Source organism: Dromiciops gliroides, chromosome 4 (assembly GCF_019393635.1).
Source record: "Dromiciops gliroides isolate mDroGli1 chromosome 4, mDroGli1.pri, whole genome shotgun sequence".
NCBI classification, from domain to species: domain Eukaryota; kingdom Metazoa; phylum Chordata; class Mammalia; order Microbiotheria; family Microbiotheriidae; genus Dromiciops; species Dromiciops gliroides.
In genome coordinates, this window is record NC_057864.1 from 470800639 (window position 1) to 470824616 (window position 23978).

General features: G+C 42.0%; 1 protein-coding gene across 4 annotated transcripts in view; it reads left to right on the forward strand.

Moving 5' to 3' along the window:
• The window catches only part of CALN1 (calneuron 1), a 483576-nt gene that overhangs the window by 449551 nt on the left and 10047 nt on the right, over nucleotides 1-23978 (forward strand). For all 4 annotated transcript variants that reach the window (XM_044005256.1, XM_044005258.1, XM_044005257.1 and 1 more), the window contains one exon: nucleotides 11915-12071. In XM_044005256.1, the coding sequence (XP_043861191.1) occupies nucleotides 11915-12071 (157 nt within the window). The remainder of the gene's footprint in view (nucleotides 1-11914; nucleotides 12072-23978) is intronic.

The window sequence follows — 23978 nt, forward strand, 5'->3', positions numbered from 1 at the left end:
AGCAGAACAGTTACATGTTCATCAGAGATTAGAGTGAAGGAGAAGACTGATTATATCAGAGTGATATGAGATGAAGAAAAAAAGAAATGGGAACTCTTGCAAATGGGTTCATTTTTTTCTGTAAAATAGAAAGCAAGATCCTGAGTGGAGAGGGTAGTAGATGAGTGGTGTTGTGAGAAAAAAGAAATGTTTAGAATAGCTGCTGTGGTAAATGATAGAAAAAGAATTAGGAAGCAGTAGTAAAATTGCCTTACTGCAGTGAGTGCCCAGTATAGATTAGCTAACATAAATTTTTAGTGGATCCAATCTGGATGCTTTAAATGACAGTTTAAATGATAAGTCAGAGAAGGTTATATGTGATCCTAGAGGTAATTGGGAGCCCTTGACATTTATGGAGCAGGGGAGTGACATGGTCAGACCAAAACTTTAGGAAATTCATTCTGACAGCTGTATGAGTGTTCAGTTGGAAAGGGGAGTGCAAATAATAAGCACAATGGAATCTTGTATTTTCTGAACCTTTCACTTAGTTATGTGACTAAAAAGATAAAGTTTTCAGTAGAACACATATGAAAGACCTTAAATATTTTCATCATGGATGCCCTTGATGAATGCGAAATATTATCCTCATAAATATTTTGTAGAGATAAAGTAGACATGAGTCAATAGTAAGTGATGCCCTCTTGATCACCCTTTTTTCAGTGGTAATGAATAATTTTTTCAATCATTTCAAACTTTCCATCCATGAGATTTCTTGAAAATTGATTTGCCAGTGCCTTCAAAACTCTCTTACCCCTATCATAGATCTACTTTGTTGATATGAGATCTGCTGTATGCCCTGTTTGTCCTACCATATTTTCTTTTCCTTAGGGACTTTCTACTTTCTCATGCAACATGTCAGGGACTACAAGGTTAGAGTCAAAATTACAGGGGGCAGTTGGGTGGTCCAGTGGATAAAGCACAGGCCCTGGATTCAGGAGGACCTGAGTTCAAATTCAGCCTCAGACACTTGACACTTACTAGCCGTGTGACCCTGGGCAAGTCACTTAACCCTCATTGCCCTGCCCCCCAAAAGAGTCAAAATTACAGATCTTTTACTTTTTTGTCTATTGCCCTCCTTCCAGTTTTAATCCTAAATGCTTTTAGAATGATCTGATTTAAATGACCATAATACATTTTGCAAATGCATTTTTCCTCCAATAGCTTTTTTTATGTGTCAATTCTTCTCATATCTTTCTTCCATGCTCTGTAAAATTTTGCAAGTTTACATTCTGCACTTACATTGTCCTTCATTGCTCTGCCTCTCCACGTGGGCAAGGTGATCGAATGTTTGCTGTCCAAAGCTCTTTTGATCTCTAATTATTGTGATTGTCTTTCACAGAATAAGCTTTCACGGGAAATGGTTAATAATCTATGTCACTTTATGTCCTTTTGTCCATTTCCTATGTTTCAGTATTAATGGCTTGTTTAATTAGGTCGTCTTAGAGCAATTTTAATTAAATGCCGTACTGTCTTCTCATTTTTATTCTTTCTTCTAATTTGGTGCTGATTTTTATCTTTGACCTACCGGGGAAGGAAGGGAGAGAGAAGGGAATAAGTACTTATATTTCACCTACTGTGTGCTAGACGCTATGTTAAACAGTTTGCAATTTCCATCCCATTTGATCCTCACAACAACCCTGCTATTATTATCCTCACTTTACAGTTGAGGAAACTGAGGCAAGCAGGTTAACTGACTTGCCCAAGGTCACACAACTAGTGTCTCAAGTCAAATTACAACTCAGGTCTTCTTGACTCCAGATCCAGAATTCTCTTCATTTGCCATCTCTATATTTTTGCACTGGCCATCCCAAATGCCTCCATGTTTTCCTTACCTTAGTTTCCTAGATTCCCTCTCATCCCTTAGGGTGAGATTCAATGGTGTATGAGCTGCACCATCTTCTGCATGAAGCCATTCACTTAACCCCCCATTTGCTAGTGCTTTTCCTCCCAAAACTATCATATATTTAACTACTTTGTATTTTTCAGTCGTTTTTCAATCCTGTCTGACTCTTTGTGACCCCATCTCTGTTTTTTGTTTGTTTCCTGTTTTGGCGGGTTTTTTTTTTTGGCAAAGATACTGGAGTGGTTTTCCATTTCCTTCTCTAGCCCATTTTATAGATGTTTACCCTGAGGCAAACAGGGTGAAATGATTTGTTCAGGGTCACACAGCTAGTAAATGTCTGAAGCTGGATTTGAACTCAGGATAATGAGTCTTCCTGACTCCAGACATTGTGCTCTATGCACTATGGCACCATCTAGGTGCCCAGCTACTTTGTATGCATTTGTATTGATTTGCTTCATGTTTGTACTGTGTATATAACACATATCTTTGTTGTCTCCCCATCAGAATGCCAACTCCTTGTGAATAGTGGGGATTAGTTTATTCTTTGTATCTCTGATGACTAGAATAGTGGCTGGTACTTAGTAGGTGCATAATGACTGATTGAACTCATCAGAGTTGAGGAATTCACTAAAAAATGTGGGAGCAGAAGGAGAAAGGGGAAGGTTCTGAGACAGAGCCTAGGGGGAGATTAGGGCATGGGACAGGAATGATGATTCATCAAGGAAACCTCAGACAGATCAGAGGGAAATAAGATGTGAGTGTCCCTTCCACTGGTCCTGGCCCATCTGACTGTCCATAAATAAATGTCTGCAGATATGCTGGTTTCTGTGTCTATACACCAGAGGAAACACAGAGGAACCCTGCTTTCTTTCTGTCCCACACAAGCTTGCCTCTGATCCCTTGTTCTTTCCTTCAGTTTCCTCTAATCAGAACTGGCCCTGAAGCTTGCCATAGACAAATCTTCCCCCTCCCTGAAACAGGATGGGAGTCATGTATGTATCTCTCCATGTGGACTTATGTGACTTTGTTTCCCCTCTCTGTTCTTCTCAAGATCTGTACCATGAGCTCTGTTATTATTCCTTAGCCTTTCTTTGCTGGTTCCCGTCCTATGATACACCAAGTTGATAAGTATCCCTGGGAGGGATGAAAAATGGGCTGACGTCCTGAGGGATCTGTCTGCCACCAGTTCCTGGTTCTATAGACTGAATGTGAAAACTTGTGCATGATTCATTGGAGGCACCTCGGCTATAATACTGAGCAATTCACTGGTAAGCCCGAGCAGATTATTTCCAGGACTCTGGGAGATGGCATGCTTTTGCCCAGGATCAGGGTGTTATTTGCAAAAATGCCTTTTAATTAAGATGATGTCACCACCACCACCACCACCATCATCATCGTCGTCTTCTAGGCGAACAAGACTGTTTGCTGTTCCCTACATTTGTTCCCACTACCCCCAGAGCCTGGAAAGGTCTTCTCCAACATCTCTGCCTACTGAATCTCCCCCTTCCTTCAAAGTGTACCTCTGGGGCTACTAACTCCAGGAAGCTTTTCCTGATCCCCCAGCAAAAAGTGATTCCCTTCCCCTTATGTGTTCTAAACCACCCTCACTGGTGCTCTTCGGGTAATGTGGTATACTGGAAAGAGCAGCGAACCTGGATCCTAGGAGAGAGTTGTGTTCAAATCTTTCACACTTCCTGTGTGACTCTGAACAAGTCATTTAATTTCTGTTGCCTCTTCTGCAAAAGAAGTGTAATAATGCTTTTCTCACTTGCCACACAGGATTGTTTTGAGTAAAACACTTCCTTTCAAGTTTCAAAGAGGTACAAATTTGTGAGTTTTCATTAATACTTTCATTGTTATTATTGCTTGTGATGGTTATTAGTCTAAGCTCCTAATTCCAACCCCATGAAGAAATCCTTCCACTAATACATATCAATACCTCATCTGTGATTTAGCCATAGTCCTAGAGCTATAAAGGACCTTAGAGACTATCTGGTTCAACATTCTCATTTTACAGATTAGGAAACTGAGGTTTACAGAAGTTAAGAGTCAGATGCCTAGAGCAGTGTGATGTTAAGTAACTTACCCAGAGTCACACAGCCAGTATGTGAAATACTTGATAATAGGGACTGGGGTTTTGGTTTTGCTTTTCTTTGCATCCCTAGCACTTAGCACTGTGCCTAGCAAACAATAGGTGCTTAACAAATGCTTGTTGACTGACTAACTGGTAGTATGTCAGAGCTATGCTACCTTGCTTCTCAATTATTATCATTATGCTATTATAATTTGTAGTATAGCTATTCATATGCTTATTTTTGCCAACTAGATTGTAGACTTCATTAGGACAGAGGCTACTTTGTTCTATCTCTTTTTTTTTTTTTTGCAATGTAGTACATATTAGGGGTGTGTGTGTGTATATATATGTATGTGTGCATACCTATATAGTTGTGTATAAATGTGTGCATATATATGTACAAATACTTTGTATATATATATATTTATATGGAGAGAGAAAAAGAGAGAGGAGAGAAAAAGGAAAGAGGAAGAGAGAAGACAGAAAAAGAGAGAGGGAGGGAGGGAAAGAGAGAGACAGAGAAAGAGAGGGAGGGAGGGATGGGGAGAGAGAGAAGGAGGGAGGGGAACAGAAGGAGACTGAAGAGAAGGAGGGAAGGGGAGGGAGAGACAGAGAAAGAGAGGGAGGGATGGAGAGAGGGGGGGAGAGAGAGAGAGAATATGCTTGAATCAAATCAGTACTGAGATTACTCTTGAGTTTTGCCAGTTCTATTTCTCTAAGTCCATATTACAGTATTTAGTGTGTGTGTGTGTGTGTGTGTGTGTGTGTGTGTGTGTGTGTGTGTATAGACCTGATACCTCATTAGCGTAGGGCAATTCTCATTGAGAAAATGACCTGTACCAATGCAAATCATTAATACCTGCTCTGAAAATTACAGGCTTAGAGAATTATCTACAGCACTGAGATGTTAAGGGACTTGTCCAGGGTCACATAGCCAATATGTGTCAGAGGCAGGACCTGAACCCATGTCTTCCTTACTCAGAGCCTGACTCTTTACCCATTCTACCAGAGCTGTTGATTCTATCCCTAAAAACAATAGCTTGAATCTCTATAGTGATTTATAGATTCCAAAGCATTATGCGGTACGTTATCTCATGTAATGGTCACAAGTACCCACTGAGGTAAGTGCTACAAATATGATACTCTTATCCTCAGTTTCACAGATGAGGAAATGGGCTGGGAGAGGTGAGGCAAGTGGTCCAAAGCCAAAAAGGAGGGGGCACAGCTAGCAACTCAGACCTACATGTCTGCTCCTTCCATTATGCCCCACTGCTTCCTTTGTTAAATGTCCATGTAAAGGTCTTAGGATAAGTATGAGCTCTTTGGCTTCAGAGGCTTTGGGTCCAGTCCATCTGTTGTTTTCCTTTGGATGAGAGGTGCTCATAAATTTTCATTCTTGTCTACTCCCTTGAGACTGTGCCTGTGAGTCTGTCTTAAACTCCAAAGCTCTCGCATTCACTTTCCATGGCAAGAAACATTTCACCGAAGACTGTGGCACCTTATCTTCCCTGACCCCATCTCCTCCTGCAGTGGGTGAAGCCTGGCAAGAGAAAAGCGCCCAAGTCGATTGATGCACACACTGACATCAGGAGCCCTCCTCTTTGGGGCTTTTTGCTTTGCTTTGTCCAATTGATTTCTCACTTGAATTTGACAATTTTCTATTCATTTCATATGTACCTAGAAAAGGTGACCTGGAATAACTCACCAGCCCAAGCAGCCTCTTCATGAGTCCCTAGGCTGATCAGCTACATTGCTTTCTGCCCCTGGGGGCAATGTCCCAGCTATGAGGGGGTTGGCTCAGGGATACTTGGCAAATATAGGCTGATGCAGGACCTTGTGAGGAGCAGTCCCTACCAGCCTCTCTTCCTCTAAAAGGAGCAACTCTGAAAAGAGTCTTATTTAAAGAATGATAAAATAGTTTGGAAAGAGCAGAGTGGGACAGTGGAAAGATAACTGGCTATGGACCCGGAGGACCTGGGTTCAAATCTCAGACCTGCCACTAACCCTTGTTGTCAATGGTAACTTGCTTAATTTCTGAGCCTCAGTTTTCTCATCTGTAAAATAAGGGAGTTGGGCTGGATGACCTCTAAGGTCACCTTCCAGCTCTAAATATATGATCCTATGACCAGAGGGGAAAAATAAAATAGGTGTTGGAAGTGTCATTATAAAGCATCTGGATTATTGAATAATTAGACACACATTGTTTATAATCTGTGAGGAAGACCCTTAGGGAGCCAGTAAGAATTCTAGGCCAGCTTAGAAATCTTACTGGTGGCATAGGCAAGAATCCTATGTCATAGACTAAGAAAATGTTGGGGCCCCAACCCCTAATAATTTTGCACTTATTTTGCATGTGTATTGTATTTGGCTCTCTGTGAACATGTCATCCTCCCAGTAGAATGTAATCTCCTTGAAGGCAGGAAATATTTCTTTCTTTCTTTCTTTTTTTGGCAGGGCAATGAGGGTTAATTGACTTGCCCAGGGTCACACAGCTAGTAAGTGTCAAGTGTCTGAGACTGGATTTGAACTCGGGTCCTCCTGAATCCAGGGCCGGTGCTTTATCTACTGCACCATCTAGCTGCCCCCAAAATATTTCATTTTAATCTATGTATCCCCAGTGCCTGTTACCCAGTACATCCTTATTAATTAATTGCTCCCTAGAGATTTAAAGTGGGTAGAATAGCATGTTTAATCTGATAAGATTATATTTAATGTAGACAAATGTAAAGCTACATTTAGGGACCTAAAATGTCAATGTCACAAACACAGGATGGGGGAGAGCCACTGATGTGGGAAAAGATCTAGGAGTGTTAGTGAGTATATGGCAAGTTCCGTAATAAGACAGCCTAACCTCAACTTCTGTAAACAGGCCACAGTGTCCAGGATTAGGGAAGGACCAGTCTGGTTGGACTCTGCCCTGCTCAGACTGTATCTGGAGTTTTGTGTTTTGTTCCAAGGGCCACATCTTAGTAAGCCCATTCCCTTAATTATAGTATGATAATAAATAGCTTTTATATGGCACTTTACGGTCTGCAAAACACCTTCTATACATGTTACCTCACTTTGTCCTCACTACAGTCCTGTCATGTCAGTGCTGTTACTGTTCCCATTTTACACACGAGGAGACTGAGGCTGAGAGAGTTCAATGATTTGCTCAGGGTTGCCCAGGCGGTAAGTTGTCAAATGGGGATGATGATGGCTATGAGGATCAAATGAGATAACATCTATGGAACATGTTTTGTAAACTGTAACATGCTGTGTAATGGTAGCTGTTATTATGGAAAGACCTTAGTTCAATCCACTCATTTTATAGCAGAAGAAACTGAGGTGAAATGACTTGGTTAAGGTTACTCTGATCACAACCCTGTCACTTGGATTCTGTAGGTATCCCCACTTTACTGATGAGGAGATAGAGACTAAGAGAGATTAACATTGCCTAACAAGTCATTTGATTTGCCAAACCTGGTGATCCTGACAAATGAAAACCAGACTGAATTCAATGCTCTTTCCACTATGCTGTCATGGCCACAAGGATTCTCTGCTCAGTATTCTTCTGTTGTTCCCAATCCCCTTTGTCATTAGGTCCCAATTCCTTGCCATGAATTTCAAGCTATTTTGACATGCTTCCTTCCCATTGACCAGCCCTCCCCCCATCTTCCAGCATTTCCCCAAGTGCTGAACTTTCCACTATGGACTCTAAAAGGCAGATCAGCATCACTTGAGCTTGGGTGAGAGGTTGGTCCACATCTCCTTGGACCCAGAGCATCCTATTTTTAAAAGCCTGGGAGAGAAGGCAGCTCAGGGAGCCTCTACCTTACCACTCTCCTTCATTTCCCCTTCCCTGTGTAAATGGACTTGAACTTGTTTCATTTGGACCTGCCAACAAGTCTGGGTAACCCACCTTTCATCTTGCAGAACAGAGATGCAGGCTGAAAGCAAGGTGGGAATTGCTTTACAGAGAAAGACAGGAGGAGGGGGAAGAGAACAGAGGAGGAAGTTTGAAGATGCAGGCTGCTGTCCACAAAATAGTAATGACATGGGGCTCACATGCTCCATTTTGTCCTAGAATTATATAGAGAAAACTAGAAAAGACCTCAGAAGCCATCTAGTTCAACCCCTGATTTTTAGAGAAGGAAGCTGAGGCTCAGGGAGGTTAAGTAACTTAAAGCATGGTTTTGGAGCCGAAAGGAACCTTAGAGAGGCCATGGAATAATAGAATCATAGATGGAATGAAGGAAGGAAGGAGGGAGGAAGAGAAGGAAAGAAAGAAAAGGAGGAAGGAAGAATGAAAAGGAAGAAAGAAGGAAGGAAGAAGAAGAAAGGAAGGAAACAAGGAAGAAAGGAAGGAAGAAAATAAGGATTGAAGGAAGAAAGAAGGGAGGGAGGAAAGGAAAGAAAGGGAGAGAGGAAGAATGAAAGGGAGGGAAAAAGGAAGATAGATAAAGGAAGGAAGGAAGGAGGAAAGGAAGGAAGAATGAAAGAAGGAAGGGAGGGAGGGAGAGAGGAAGGAAGGAAGGAAAGAAGGGAGGGAGGGAGGAAGGGAGAGAGGAAGGAAGGAAAGATGAAAGGGAAAAAGGTGGAAAGGGGGAGAGGGAGGAATGAAGAATGCATTTGTTAAGTGTTTATTATGTACCAGATGCCTTCTAAACAGTGGGGATACAAATACAAACAAAAAGAAAGACAGTGCCCTCAAGGAGCTTGAGGGTGAAGACAATCTCCCAAAGAAAGCCAGAAAGCAGGGGAGGGAGAGGCAGACAGGTGAGGCAGGTACCCTGCTAGGGGGATGGTTTTAAAGTCCAGAAAGTCAGGAGCAGAGTAGGGGGGATGAGGGGAAGGAAGGTAGGTAGCACAGCCTGGGTCCCTGCACAAGATGGAAGTCCTAGTAGGAACTCACCAATGGGAGAAGGAATCTGGGCTTGGCTGAGGCATCCTTCAGGGAGAGGGCTATGTTGGATGTTCTAGGGAGAAGAGGTCCCAGGTACCAGGGTGAGGCTGGCTGTGAGACCAAGGGCTATTTTGTGCCTTGGTTTCCTCCTCTAAAAGGTGAGTAAAATGCAAATGGAATCATAGATTCAGAACTGGAAGGGCCGGGATTTAGGGCTAGCGCACAGCAGATTGGGATTTGTACCTAATGCGCCCTCACCTCATGAGGTCATTGGGAAGATTTAATGAGAGAGCACAGGTAAATTGCTAGCAAAGCATCAAGCCCTAGAGTCATACTCTTCTTATTCCTCTAGGAGAGACTCCAATGTCAGTGCTGGGAGGATCCCAGAGAGGCAACATGTCACAGAAGAAAGAGTCCTAGATTTGGAGCCAGAGAACCTGAATTCAAATCCAGCTCCGCCACTTACAACCTGTGTGAATTTGAGCAAATCCCTTGCCCTCTCTGCACCTCAGTTTCCTCATCTATAAAATGAGGAGGTTGGCCTAGATGACCTGTAAGGTGCCCTCCTGCTCTAAATCTGTGATCCTGTAAAACTCTTCATTTTATAGAGGAAAAAACTGCAGGCCAGAGAGAACCTGCCTAAGATCATGGGGCAAGTTAGTGGCAGAGTAGAGACTAAATTCACTGCTCTTTCCACTTGTTCTGTCATCTCAGTCACGTCTGACTCTGTGAGCCCATTTGGCATGTTCTTGGCAAAGATACTGGAGTGGTTTGCCATTTCCTTCTCCAGCTCATTTGACAGATGAGGAAACTGAGGCGAACAGGGTTAAGCAACTTGGCCCAGGGTTTCACAGATAGTGAGTGTCTGAGACTGGATTTGAACTCAGGTCTTCCTGACTCCAGACCCAGCACCCTATCCACTTAGCCACCTAGTTGCCCTGCTCTTTCTACTATCCATTTTAAAAGGATTTCCTTTTAAAGGAGTCCTTTAAATTGCCAATTTCCCTTGCACTTAGGCATGAATTTGGATTTGATTTATGTATAGCTGCTTAAGAACACATTCTTAGAGTGGCCATCAATTAGGGAGTGGCTGAATAAACTGTCACATATAAATTGTAATGGAGTATTATTATGCTATAAGGAATGACAATTATGAGGAATTCAGATGTACATAGGAAGATTTATGTGATTCGAGTCAGAACAAAGTAAGTAGAATGAAAAGCATAATACATTATTTTTTGGTCTTGGCCTATGGTTTCACTGGGATGTTTCTGCTCTATTGGGATATTGGGATTATTATCTGCTCTATGGTTTACAGACTTCAAAAATTTTTCAATGAAGAAATATTTTTCTTCTTTGCCTTCCCAACAATGGAAATTAAAGAAAAACAAAAGCCTTGTAACAAACATGCAATCAAAACAAATTCTCATGCTGACCATGTCCAAAACTACGTGCCCCATTCTGTATCCTGAGTCTGTCATCTCTCTGGCAGAAGGTGGGTGGAATGCTTCATCAGCAAGCACTCTTCTGAAAATACAGTCAGGAATCAGCATCAGAATTCTCAGATCTTCCAAAATATGACATATAGTCTTAGTTGTATGGAGGACTGGGAGGATAAATGACTCACCTAGGGTCTCACAGCCAAGATTCTCAGAAGTGGGAGTTGAACCCAGGTCTGACTCTATGTGCTGTATCATACTGCTTCTTGAGAACTATGGTGATGCAAATGAAAAAAAAAATCACTGAAAAGAAACCAAGCTCTGGGAAATTGAAAAGTCAATAATGGTCCCAGAGGACAAACAATGAGCAATGTCTCTCTCCCTCTTCTCTTCAGAGGGATGGGAGAATTATGAGGACAGACTTGTCTATGTTCTATACTTTGGCAGAGATAATCAGATAAGGATCTTTTGCTTAATTATATTTATTTGTTTAAACAAAGAGTTCAATTTGCAGGGGAAGGGGGCCAAGAATTTTCAGTATAATTCCATTAGGTGTCACAAAGAGAGTACAGATTTAGTCTATCCTTTCTGCTCCCTCCTCCCTGTTGGATAGGAATGGGGTTAAATCTTTCACAAGTCTTCCTTGTTTGATCCTGGTGGTGATTTAGTTTAAACTCTTATTCAGCGATTTCCCTCTCTTTTCTAACCTACTTATCTCTGGAGATTGAATCAGCCTAATTGTTTTAATAATTAGTTCACTTTTTAACCTAGGGAAAGTATTATGGTCCTTGGGTCCATGTGTTCCCTTCCTCTGGTATTTTATAGTTTTTATCAGATGAAATGTTAATAATACAATCATAATAACTCAGAGCCCCCAGTTAGGAAAATTCCTAAAATTGAGACATAGGTTTAGCTCTCTGTACTAATTTAAATTTTTGTGTATTTTCAACTACCCCATGGACTCTCTATATTAGAGGCAGGATCAGGATACAGGAAATGTTTACATAAAAGGGGCTATATATATATATATATATATACACATACACATACATACATATATGTATGTATATGTATATATGTATGTATATATGTATATGTGTGTATATATGTGTGTATATATATAATCTATATCAAATGGCTTACCATCTTAGAGAGGAGGGAGGGAAGGGATGGAGGGAGAAAATTTGGAACTAAAACTATTATTTTTAAAATGAATGTTAAAAATTATCTGTATATGTAATTGGAAAATAACACTAAGAGGAAAAAAGAAGAAAGCAGAGTATATTATATGGTTACTTGATAGTATGTCTGATACTTTTCTGTGACCTTGGATAAACTCACTTAATTTCTCTGAACCTCAGTTTCTATTTGTCAAATATGAGGGTTTGGACCAGATTGGGTGACTTTTAAGGTCCTTCCAAGCTCTAAATTTCTGATTCTAAGTATGAGGTTCCAGGCTCAATCAAATCAGTATTTATTGCATGCCTACTGTATGCCAGGGATTGCATTAAGTACTGGACTCAGAGTAAGGATGTCTAACTTCATTGTACCCCAGCTGCCTCAAAGGGACAAGATGTACCTAGGAATGCTTTGGTCACACTCCAGGCCACCTCACCCTCTCTCTGTTTCCACAGTTTGACATGCAAAGGATAACTCTGGAAGAGCTGAAGCATATCCTGTACCATGCGTTTCGGGATCACCTAACGATGAAAGACATTGAAAACATTATTATCAATGAGGAAGAGAGTCTGAATGAGAACTCAGGAAACTGCCAGACGGAGTTTGAAGGAGGTAGGTCCCCTTGCGGGGCCCCCGGCAAGCCCACCCCCACCCAAGCCATGATTTTCATGGGCAGATACCTGCCACCCTGACTTGGGGATATGAAGAATGAACATAGTCCCCTCCCCACCCCCACCCCAGGAAAATGTCTGCTATAACCACAAGACAGGAGACAGAAGCTGCTTCAGATGCCTGCCTTTCAGAGATGTGGGGACCCTTCCAGCTCCTGCATTGTCAATTCCCCATTTATTAAGCATGGCTTATTAAGCACCATTACAGAGATACAAACCCAACAGTCCCTACCCTCAGGGAGCTTATATTCCCCTGTCAGGATGCAAGATGTACAGAGACAAATAGAGGGGCAGCTAGGTGACACAGTGGATAAAACACCAGCCCTGGATTCAGAAGGACCTGAGTTCAAATCCAGCCTCAGACACTTGACACTTATTTGCTATGTGACCCTGGGCAAGTCACTTAAGCCTCATTGCCCCAGAAAAAGAAAACAAAACAAAGCAAAACAAAACAAAACAGAGACAAATAGGGAGGCAAAGGTGCAAAGAAGAGATCCAGGCTAAGTGCTCCTGGAACAATCAATCAGTCAATCTAAAGCACTATGCCTACAATTCCAGTGGTAACCACAAGGTGAAAGATGGCACCTCCCTTTGGCTGTGTCCAGCCAATGGTAAGATGTTTCACCCAGACATAGCTACCCACCTGAACATTACCTAAGCTCACTGTGTCACCCAAGTCTCTCTTTTTCTGAATAAAAATATCTTTCTCCTCTGAGGTTTGATAATACTAAGGACCTGCATGTGTTTTCTTAGGGCTAGTTCAAAAGATTCTGGAATCACACATGAACTCAAGCATGACTTAAGGCAAGTCCCTTCAGCCCTCAGTTTCCTTTTCTGTAAAAATGAAGAAACTGGACCATACGATCTTTCCCTCTCTAAGTCTATGGCTTAAGGATATCTTCAAATTGGGGGCAGCTAGGTAGCACAGTGGAAAAAGCACTGGCCCTGGATTCAGGAGGATCTGAGTTCAAATCCAGCCTCAGACACTTGACACTTACTAGCTATGTGACCCTGGGCAAGTCACTTAACCCCCATTGTCCCGCAGAAAAAAAAAAGGATATCCTCAAATTTTCCCAAAGGATCAAATAAAATAATATACGTAAAGTGCTTTGTTAATCTATAAATGCTATAGAAATATGAGATATTATCTAGGATACTGTATATTTCCACTTACCACCTTTTCTTCACCCATATTTGTTTGTTTGTTCATTTTCAATCAAGAGAGTTTCCTTGACAACCAAGTAACTCACTTCTCCCTTCCTACTTTAAAGCTCAGGGCTCCTATAAAAGTCCTTCTCACCACCAAGGTTATCCTGTCTATCATCAATGTAACAAAATACCCCAAGTTCTTTTTCAACCTGCATAAAGTTTCCTTCTTGAATTAATTAAATGTGTGTTTTTTTCTGGACATTTGGAAATGTTTTTGAACAAAGCCAGGTATTTAATTTTTAAATAGTATTCCACAATGATTTCCTGATTGTTATCATAGATGACAAAGCTACTCTTGGTGGCTACTTCATAGTGGCAGCATCCAGAGTGGACCAAAACCCCAAAACTTTACAGGCAGCTAGATGTGAGGAAGTATGAGTGCTGGTGTTGGAAAGAGGAGACCAGAGTCAGACGTGCCCTTGGGCAGGAAGCAGCCTAACTCTCTGTTGGACTCACTTTCCTCATCTGTAAATTGAAAAGGTTTACATAGATGGTCTCTGAGGTCCTTTCCACCTCTAGCTATGACCCCTTTCCCAAGAGTAGAATTCCCAGACAAGGAAAGACCAAGCAAACTCTAGATAGGATTAGCTGCAAACAGAGCTAGCGTGCAAAGAGAATTAGCCAGAACCATTTGGGGGTCACAATCCTAGCTCACGTCCAGATGCTGAAATAACTAAATAAACAAAAAATGGGGGAAAGGCTTGGCATTCAGGCTCAATGAAAGGCCTGCAGAGAAGGGGGTGAGTGCATCTCCTGGTGTAATAAGTTTTCTCCAGTAGCAGTCAATGGTAGGGCAGCCTTTTGTCCAGATCAACTTCACTCACCAATTCTGATAAATGGAGGGAAATGCCAGTCTGGGCTAAAGATAAGTCTGAATTACAGGCTATTAAAAATGTACTTTTATTGTGTGCAAGGTACATATTGTTCCACAAACTGATGGTTAAAAAACTGCTTTGAACTCGAGGTCCTCCTGGTCCTGCTTTAATGAATATGCTAAATGTCTTTTTTTTTCTTTGTTGGAAAAAAATCATATTTGTCAGGGGCTGCCAAGCTCCTTGGAAACAGTTTGTTCTTCTTAAATAGATGAAGCGTGCCCCCTGCCATCTTGTTCACACAATGACTTTGCTTAGCCAATAGAGAGTGACATAGGGAAGAGAACCCTGGAGGGGGAGTCAGGAGGATGTAGGGTCCAATTCCAACCTTGCTTCTTCCTAGCTGCATGGCACTGGGCATCATCCCCTTCTCTCTGAGCCTGAATTTCCTCTGAACATGGAAAGGGCTAAGTAGCAAGATGGTTTCTCAGAGCCCTTTCTAGTCTAACCCAATCACCCTAAATTCTGAATTAATGTAGCTTGATTGAGTGAATGATGTGCTATCCATGGCTGGCAGCCAGAAGTTGACTCCCCTTATACAGATCCCTATAAATTCCTGGGAATAATACATTTCATGTGATCCCTGTATGCTTTAGTCATTTGCAACTCCATAAAGATAACCAGTGGACAGCTAAGTGGATAGAGAGCCAGGCCTGGAGTCAGCAAGACTCATCTTCCTGACTTAAAATCTGGTCTTAGACATTTAATAGCTGTGTGACCATGGGCAGGTCCTTTGAACTTGTTTGCCTCAGTTCCCTCATCTGTCAAATGAGCTGGAGAAGGAAATGGCAAACACTCTCATACCTTTGCCAAGGAAACCCCAAATGGGGTCACTAAGAGTCAGACACAACTGAAACAATTGAACAAAAGAGCCTTCAAAGAGCTTCTATTATACTGGAGGGACAATATGTATATGAATAATATAAATATACATATTTGTATTTGTATATGAATATACAATAATACAAATGTAAATATAAAATTAGAGTCTGCATGGGATACTGACTAGACCACTTACCTAGGAATCAGGAAGAAGGGGTTTTGAGGGATGATTTATGATCCTATGAGCTTATATATATGTGGTTTTTAATGGGAGGTAAGAGCACTGTCTATAGAGCCAGAGGATCTAAGTTTGAATCTTGGCTCACTTCTTTTGTAGCATCTTGCTGGCCCTGGACTCTATCCCCATTCCCACACTGTTTCCTCATCTATAAAATGAAATCAATAATAGCTGTGGCCATTCTCTCCCAGGGTTGTTATGAAGGTCAAATGAAATAATGTAGGTAAAACACTTTTCAAGCCTAAAGTTGCTCTGTAAATGTCAGTTATTCACATGATCAGTGTTGTTATATTGGGCCAGGTCTGTGATTTCATTGGCCCAGGGAAGCCCTTGGCGAGGAGCCCCCTCTGGCCAATGTAGATCTGGTACTCTTCTCTACCTGCAGAGGTGAGGAAGAACTTTGGCCATGGGTGTTAGGACGTGGGATGGAATGGCTTAGAAAAGCCTTGATTAGTCGCTTACTAGGTGTCAAGGGCAGTGCTCCAAGCTGAGAATAGGAAGAGAAAGGCCAGACGCTTGATCCAAAAAAGCTCATGCCCTAATTAGGGGAGACTGCATACATAGAGAGTGCAGTTGGAAGGTAGAGAGAAAGGTCTACATGGAAAGGTCCTTAGGATTCGGTGTCAGGGTGAGGCCAAGCAACAGGTGACAAGGGCAAAAGGGAATCACAGAGTTAAAGCTGAGGCCCAGAGAGATTGGACCAAATTCCTTAGAATTTGTCCAAGGTTATACAAATAGCAGAGCTGTGATTTGAACCCAGGCCCCCTGGTTCCAAGGCTAGCCTCTTTCCCACTGCCCCGCATTGGATGAGAGACAGAATTCAAGTTCAGGTCTTCATGATTCTGAGGCTGGCATGCTATCCGTCACACCCCACTGCCTCTCATCTATTAATATTAATGCCAGATAGTTGATCATTTTGTGGCAATTCATTCTTTTTGGTTATTAGCGGTTGGTTATTTGTACTGTATTGATGATAATATCTCACATGTGTAATGGAGGAATGAGCACCGAGTGAGAAGAGGTTGGGCCAGTAACCAGACACATGCCCCATGAGTGTTAATGACAATGCACATTTCTTCTTGTTTTCCTTCTTTTGAGACTTTTCACCCAAGCTGAAAATGCACTGGCTTCTCATGAGCTCAATCCTACTACTGATTAGCAAGGCAGCTTTGGCTGCTCCATTTCTGACTTGGGCTAGTTCCACTTTCTTTAGGCAGCCTGGTGGATGATATGCCCCATCCCTAACCTCCTGCCAAACCCTAGGTGTTCACCACATTGATGTCAGACTTAGTGATGACCCTGATCCGCTTACCTCATTGTAGCTCAGAGCTCTGAGGTCAAACATCTCATTGGCCCCAACCTCTCTGGTAGCAGAGATTACAGGCACATGCTACCAAGCCTGGGACAATGCACACACTTCCATTTTGTTGTTCAATCATTTTTCAGTCATGTCTGACTCTTTGTGATCCCATTTAGAGTTTTCTCGGCAAAGATGCTGAAAAGGGTTTGCCATTTTCTTCTCCACCTCATTTTACAAATGAGGAAACTGAGGCAAACAGGGTTAAGTGACTTACCCAGAATCACACAACTAGTAAGTGTCTGAACCTGGATTTGAACTCACCGAGATGAGTCTTCCTAACTTCAGGTACAGCACTCCATCCACTACTGTACCACCTAGCTGACCACACTTCCATAGTATTCTATAATTTACAAGACCCTCCCTACCATCTGGGAATATAGTCTAAGTACCAATGTTCCCATTTCACAAATGAGGGATCTGAGGCTCAGTGAGATGATGTTCAAGTTCACTGAGCTCATCAGTACCTGAGCTGAGACTTCTCTTGAACCTGGCTCATTTGACCCTAAGTCCATCATAGTCTTTTCAACACCAAGTGGCCTCCCAGTCAGAAGGCATTTTCTTTTGCAATGAACATCCCCTCATTGCCACTCAGAGACTGGTTTGTAATTCCATCAACTGATCCCCCTGGCTCAGGTTTGTAGACTCCCGCAGACTGGCTGCCCTATTGGCCCACCTGCTTATCAACTGCTTTTTATTAAGTGTTCTTATGCAAAATTAGACTATGCATTAAGATTGATCATGCTTGCCACTGATTTACTTACCACATAATTCACAGAGAGATGCAGATTGTAGGCATTCATCTATCATTCTCTGTCACACCAACCAAAAAAGGGGAAAAGATTTATTTGTTCCCCAAAACATCCACCTCCCCCAACCCCACACTATTCATGTCTCTTCTCAAGAAAGAGAAATTTCTGAACCTCATGACCAAGTTCTCCTTTCCCATCAGTTACCTCTTCCTTACTTCAGAACATTGGCCAGGAACAGATTTTTTCTTTAAAACACTGTTCAAATTAATGCTTAGGAGTTGTCCCAAGTCAAATCAGGAGCAGTTTGTGTTTGTGTTGATTGTACGGTCTTATATCTTGAGTTGGAAGGGTCCTCAGAAACCATCCAAACCTCTTCATTGAAGAGATAAGGAAATTCAGGTGAGGTGACTTGTCCAAGGTCGCACAGATGGGATTTGAACCCAGGTCCTCTGACTCCAAACTCAGCACTCCTTCTTTTACACCAACCAAAGGAAGATGATGAAACTGGGCAGAAAGAAAGGAAGGGAGCAGGGCTTGAGCAAATGATTTAGCCTTTCTGGGCCTCAGTTTCCTCATCTACAAAATAAAGGACTTAGACTCAATGGCCTTTGAGGTATCTTGCAGCTCTAGATCTATGATCTTATGAAGGAAGTAAAGGAGAGAATGAGGAAGGGAAGAAAAAGGACAAGGAGAGATGTAGGAGGAAAGGAGAGAATGAGGAAGGGAAGGAGTAAGACAAGTAGAGATAAAGGAGGAAGGGGAGAATGAGGAAGGGAAGAAAAAGGACAAATAGAGATGAAGGAGGAAGGGGAGAATGAGGAAGGGAAGAAAAAGGACAAGGAGAGATGAAGGAGGAAGGGGAGAATGAGGAAGGGAAGGAGTAAGACAAGTAGAGATAAAGGAGGAAGGGGAGAATGAGGAAGGGAAGAAAAAGGACAAGGAGAGATGAAGGAGGAAGGGGAGAATGAGGAAGGGAAGGAGTAAGACAAGTAGAGATGAAGGAGGAAAGGAGAGAATGAGGAAAAGAAGAAAAAGGACAAGTAGAGATGAAGGAGGAAAAGAGAGAATGAGGAAGGGAAGAAAAAGGACAAGGAGAGATGAAGGAGGAAAAGAGAGAATGAGGAAGGGAAGAAAAAGGACAAGTAGAGATGAAGGAGGAAAGGAGAGAATGAGGAAGGGAAGGAGTAAGACAAGTAGAGAGGGAAGAAGGAAAGGAAGAGGGAAGGAAGGGAAGCAGAGGACTTTGCAGTTCCAAGCCCCCAGTCCTCTCCTGTAGGCTTGAAAGGCACTCATCATGACATAAGCCACATCAGCCTGACCCCATGATGCCCGCCCTGGGGGCCTGACACCTGTAAGTGATGCTCTTGTTGTGCATCTTGGGCATTTCCTCCTCAATGATGACATTCAGATGAAAAGGATACAACCCATCACTGCCACTGTCCACTTTGGAAAGGCTGCTTCTGTGACTGTTAAATCCTGGAGAGGGCAGAAGTGTCACACAGAGTAAGTGGTCAATCTGAAGTCCTCTCCCTCATTCTAGGTACCACAACATGATGCATCTTGCCTATTTTACAGATGAGGAAACTGAGGCTAAGAGAGGTTAAGACATGTCTGTCTATCCATATCAACCATCAACAGGGCTTGGGTTGATATGGAAAGACAGAGCAGCCAATACATCAATTAGAAGTCATCGTAGTCATTTTTGTGTATGCTGGATCCCTTTGGCAGGCTGGAGAAATCTGTGAACCTCTGCTCAGAATAAGGTTTTTAAATCCATAAAACAAAATATATGAGATTTCAAAGGAAATCAATTATATGGAAAATCAGTTATCAAAAAAAAATATTTCAAGTTCTCCTACCCCAAGTTAAGAACCACTGAATCCAAATAAGAGCTAGCTATACTATCAACTAAATCACTTGTGTTTAAATTGAGAACTTCTTACCTAATCAGAACCATTCCTCCTTCTGTTTTTTTTTAAGTGAGGCAATTGGGGTTAAGTGACTTGCCCAGGGTCACACAGCTAGTAGGTGTTAAGTGTCTGAGGCCGGATTTGAACTCAGGTACTCCTGAATCCAGGGCCAGTGCTCTATCCACTGTGCCATCTAGCTGCCCCCCTCCTTCTGTTTTTGAGGAAATCCACAAATGTTATGTTCAGGAACAGGGATCTAATTTCATTTGATATTTGATATCATGACAGTTCTCACCAAGTGACAGGACCTGACTTGGGCCAACAAATGGCTCCCATTAAAATTGGAGTTGCCAACAGGAAACTCAACAATGAATTTGCTGGTAGAACTAGGGAGGAATGATCTGAGCTTAGATCCTGGATGTCCACTTTATACAGTTCTGATGGGAGGCAATATGGTACAGAGAGAAGATCATTAGATCTGGGGTCAGAAAACCTGGGTTCAGATCCTGATCCTGACACTTACTACCCATGTGACCTTGAATAAGTCACTTAATTTCTACAGGCCTCAGTTTCCTTACCTGAAAGTGAAGGGGTTGGATTAGATTGCTTCTCAGGTCCCTTACAGCTTCAGTAAAATCAATTAAAACAGGAAGCTACCAAATGGTGGGTTGGGATGACCTTATCCCCTTCCCAGCTTCTCAGAACCTCACAGGAAGACACACTTGGCACACCTTGCCTTAGAGATAATTGATGGTACTTGCCTAGTGTGCAAAAATGCTGAGTTATGATTCTAACAGTTCCCTACTTACCAGAAATAAAGCCCTGCTCACCTCCATGAGCTCCAGCTACCTCGGATCTTTCCCCTCTTCCTGAGCTTGGAATTATTTTTTTTCTATCAAAGCAGCCACAAGGATCCCCAGAGTAAGGTCTTGCAGGCTGCAACATGGCTCTCAATCTCCTTCAAGTAGTAGATTTCTCCACATTTGCTCTTCTCCCCACTTGCTTCTTGAATCAACTGCTCAGGTCAGAAATAAATTAGCTCCTTAGGGTTGCTTTCAGAATGATTCCCAAGATGATTGTTCCACCTGAACATTAGATTTGAACCTTCCCGACTGACCTGCCACACCCAATCCATTCCCCAGTTGTTTTTTTTGTCCTTTTCATTTCTCAGACTTTTGCCACATTATGGTCAAATGACTGGTTCATGTGTAACTATATAACTAGGTTAATATGACATATATTACATATACTATGTAATGGTTAGGTCTGATTCTTCATGACGGCATTTGGGGTTTTCTTGACAAAGATACTGGAGCAGTTGCCCTTTCCTTCTCCAGTGGATTAGGGCAAAGAGAAGTTAAGTGACGTGCCCAGGGTCGCACAGCTACTAAGAGTCTGAGGCTCAGATTTGAATTCAAGTTTTTCTGACTCCAGGTTTAACACTCTATTCACTAAGACACCTAGCTGCCTCAAAGGTCAGTGAAAGAAACTTTATTATACGGGCCGAGAGAGAGAAAGAGAGAGAGAAACTTGTTGGCTGACAGAATTTCTGTTAGCCAAGTGAACTCTGAATGTGAATATATGTGTACATATGCATATATTGTATTGAATTGTATTATATTATTGCATGTGTATACATATATACTATATATTGTGTTGTAGTGTATATGTTATATGTATATACATATATTGCATATATGCGATATATATTCTATTATTCATATTCATATATTGTAATGACTTCTATACGTGCAGACCGTGTATGTGTACACATGTGCATGCATACATGTACATATATATATATATATATGTACATGAGTGTGTATAGAGCTATAGAGCTAGCAGACGGAAACCAGAAAACAAATGTCAGTCAAGCAGGGAGTCTGTGCCTGCAGCTGACCTTGGAGAGAGGACAGGAAGCTTACTAATCTGTCATTGACCTTGGGGGAGCATAGTATGGCCACTTTGCTGTGCTCAGCAGCAAGGAAGACAGGGAACCAGGGGAAAAGCAGTCACCAAGATGGGGTAGATGAACAAGACTGCTCATTTTGTACTGAAGTGGAAGCTAGTTTAAAGATGAACATCCTGTGGCAGCTAGGTGGCGCTGCAGTGGATAAAGCACTGGCCCTGGATTCAGGAGGACCTGAGTTCAAATCTGGCCTCAGACACTTGACACTTACTAGCTGTGTGACAACAGGCAAGTCACTTAACCCTGATAGCCTCATCCAAAAAAAAAAAAAGATGGAGGTCCTTATGCCACAAGGGGAAAGATGTAAGATCCACCCCACACACACACTTTGACTATGAAGCCTTGTCTTTCTTTTCTTTTGAGACTGAATTCTTTTTTAGTGGAATGAATGTGGAGATCAAGGATTCTTAGAAAGTCAGAGATAAAAGACCTTTTTACAACTGTGTAGTCCATTCAGAAAAGGACACAAAACAAATAGGGCAAGTTTGTTAATAATATGTTAAATGTAATATATACTTTAAAAAATCAAGAAAAATTAACAGAAGTTCATAATTTCCTAAATAATCATATTTTCCTTATTCTTTATGTATTGAAATGTTTGCTGATAGTTGCAAAATATATAATAGAAAATAAGATTTAATTTCAAAAAATTGTCCACTCCAACCATTGCATTTTCTTTCTTTTCTTTTGCTTTTGTTTTTGTTTTGGTTTGGGGTTTTTTGGTGAGGCAGTTGGGGTTAAGTGACTTGCTCAGGGTCACACAGCTAGTAAGTGTCAAGTGTCTGAGGCCGGATTTGAACTCAGGTCCTCCTGAATCCAGGGCCGGTACTCTATCCACTGCACCACCTAGCTGCCCCAACAACCATTGCATTTTCAGAGGAAGATACAAATGTCCATTAATTTAAGTAAGTCAAGTTATTTGCCTGAGGTCACTTAGCTAGTGACAAAGCTGGGATTAAAGTCCAAGCTTTTCTGCACACAGAAGATACTTAATGAATTTTTGTTGAGGTCCTTGGTGAGGTTGATGGTCTCCCAGTTTTTCAGCTTCTTCCCACCATGACATGCTGCCTCCCTCACCAACACCATTACAAAGGGAGAGAAGGAAATGTTCACACAGGAGATTTTCTTTTTTCATGGTGATGACATTTGAAATTGTCATACTGCTGTGATGGGCCCCACTTCATTGCTCATGCTGGGCCACTGTGGGCCAACTCTTCCTAAAACAAAAACCAGAGGGTGCATAGAATTCAGATACCCTGGATGAAAAAAAATTGAGTTTCTTCCATTACACCTAAATATCACAAGTTCCAATCCTGCCTGTGGTCCTGGACAAGTTTTTTTCATCTGTAAAATGGGGATAATAATAGCACTTACCTCCCAGAAGTGTGAAGACCAAAAGGGAGAACAGGTATAAAGTGTATAGCAAACCGTAAGATGCTATAAAAATGCTCACTATTATTATCACCCTTCAAAGTGTAGAAAGTGCTTTATCCATATTCTTCCCTCTGGGAGGGAGGTGCCATTGTTATCTTCATTTCACAGGTAAGGAAATGGAAGCTGAGAGCAGTTAAGTGACTTGTCCAGGGTTACAGGATATAGCAAGGACCTGAGGCAGAATTTGAACTTAGGTCTTCCTGATACTAAGTCCAATGTTCTCTCTACTAGGCCATGCTTCCTCTACATCCTGTGAATTATGAAACACCCAGTAAGAGGGCTGGGTAGAAAAGAAGGAAAGAAATAGGAGGAGGAAGGAAGGAGGGAAGGAAGAAAGGAAGGAAGGAAGGAGGGAGGGAGGGAGGAAGAAAAAAAGGAAGGAAGGAAAGAAAAGAGTGAGAGAGGGGAGGAAGGAAGAAACAAAAGAAGAAAAGAAAAAGAAATGAAGGAAGGAAGGAAGAAAGGAAGGAGGGAGGGAGGAAAAGAGAGAGGGGAGGAAGAAATAAAAAGAAAATAAAACAAAATGAAGGAGGGAAGGAAAGGAGGGAAAGGAGGGAGGGAGAGAAAGAGAGGGAGAAAAGGAGGGAAGGGAGGTAAAAGAAGGCAGGAAGAGGGGAAGAAAAACGAAGACCATCTAGATGAATGGACACAAAACCAATGCCAACAAAAGACACTTTGTGTCTATCATAAACATGGGCATAACTTTTAGGGACTCTCTTTTGCTCTATTGACCAAGAAAGTCACAGCAGCAATATCTTTAGTGCTAAATGGGCATGGTGATGTGCCTGGAACATAACATATTGTTGTGCCTGGAAACTCAGTCTAATTCTTTGTTCTGTGGTAACAGTGACATCTGGATGCCAAGCCATGGTTCTCTGAAAATGTTGCTGGAGTTTTTAATCAAAGGGCTGGAATTCAAATCCCACCCCAGCTACTTAATGGCTAAGTGAGCTTCTGCAAGTCACTTCACTTCTCTGTGACTCAATTTCCTTACATATAAAATAAAAGGATTCAGCTACGTAGTCTCTAAGCTCCCTTTCAACTCCTGATCTCTGATCCCATGAGCATGTTAAATTTTGCTTCTTAGTGACCAAGTCAATATTCTAAAAAAATGGGTTGTGCCTATCACACATGCACTCAGTGACCTTGGGCAAGTCATGTAACCTGCCAATACCCCGGGCAACCTTCTAAACATCTGAGGTCAGAACAGGTGCTAACCAGCACTGGGAGAAGGGGCTCCCCAGGTCCCTGAGATCCCAGGGACACGAGTTTTCTCCCTTGCTCA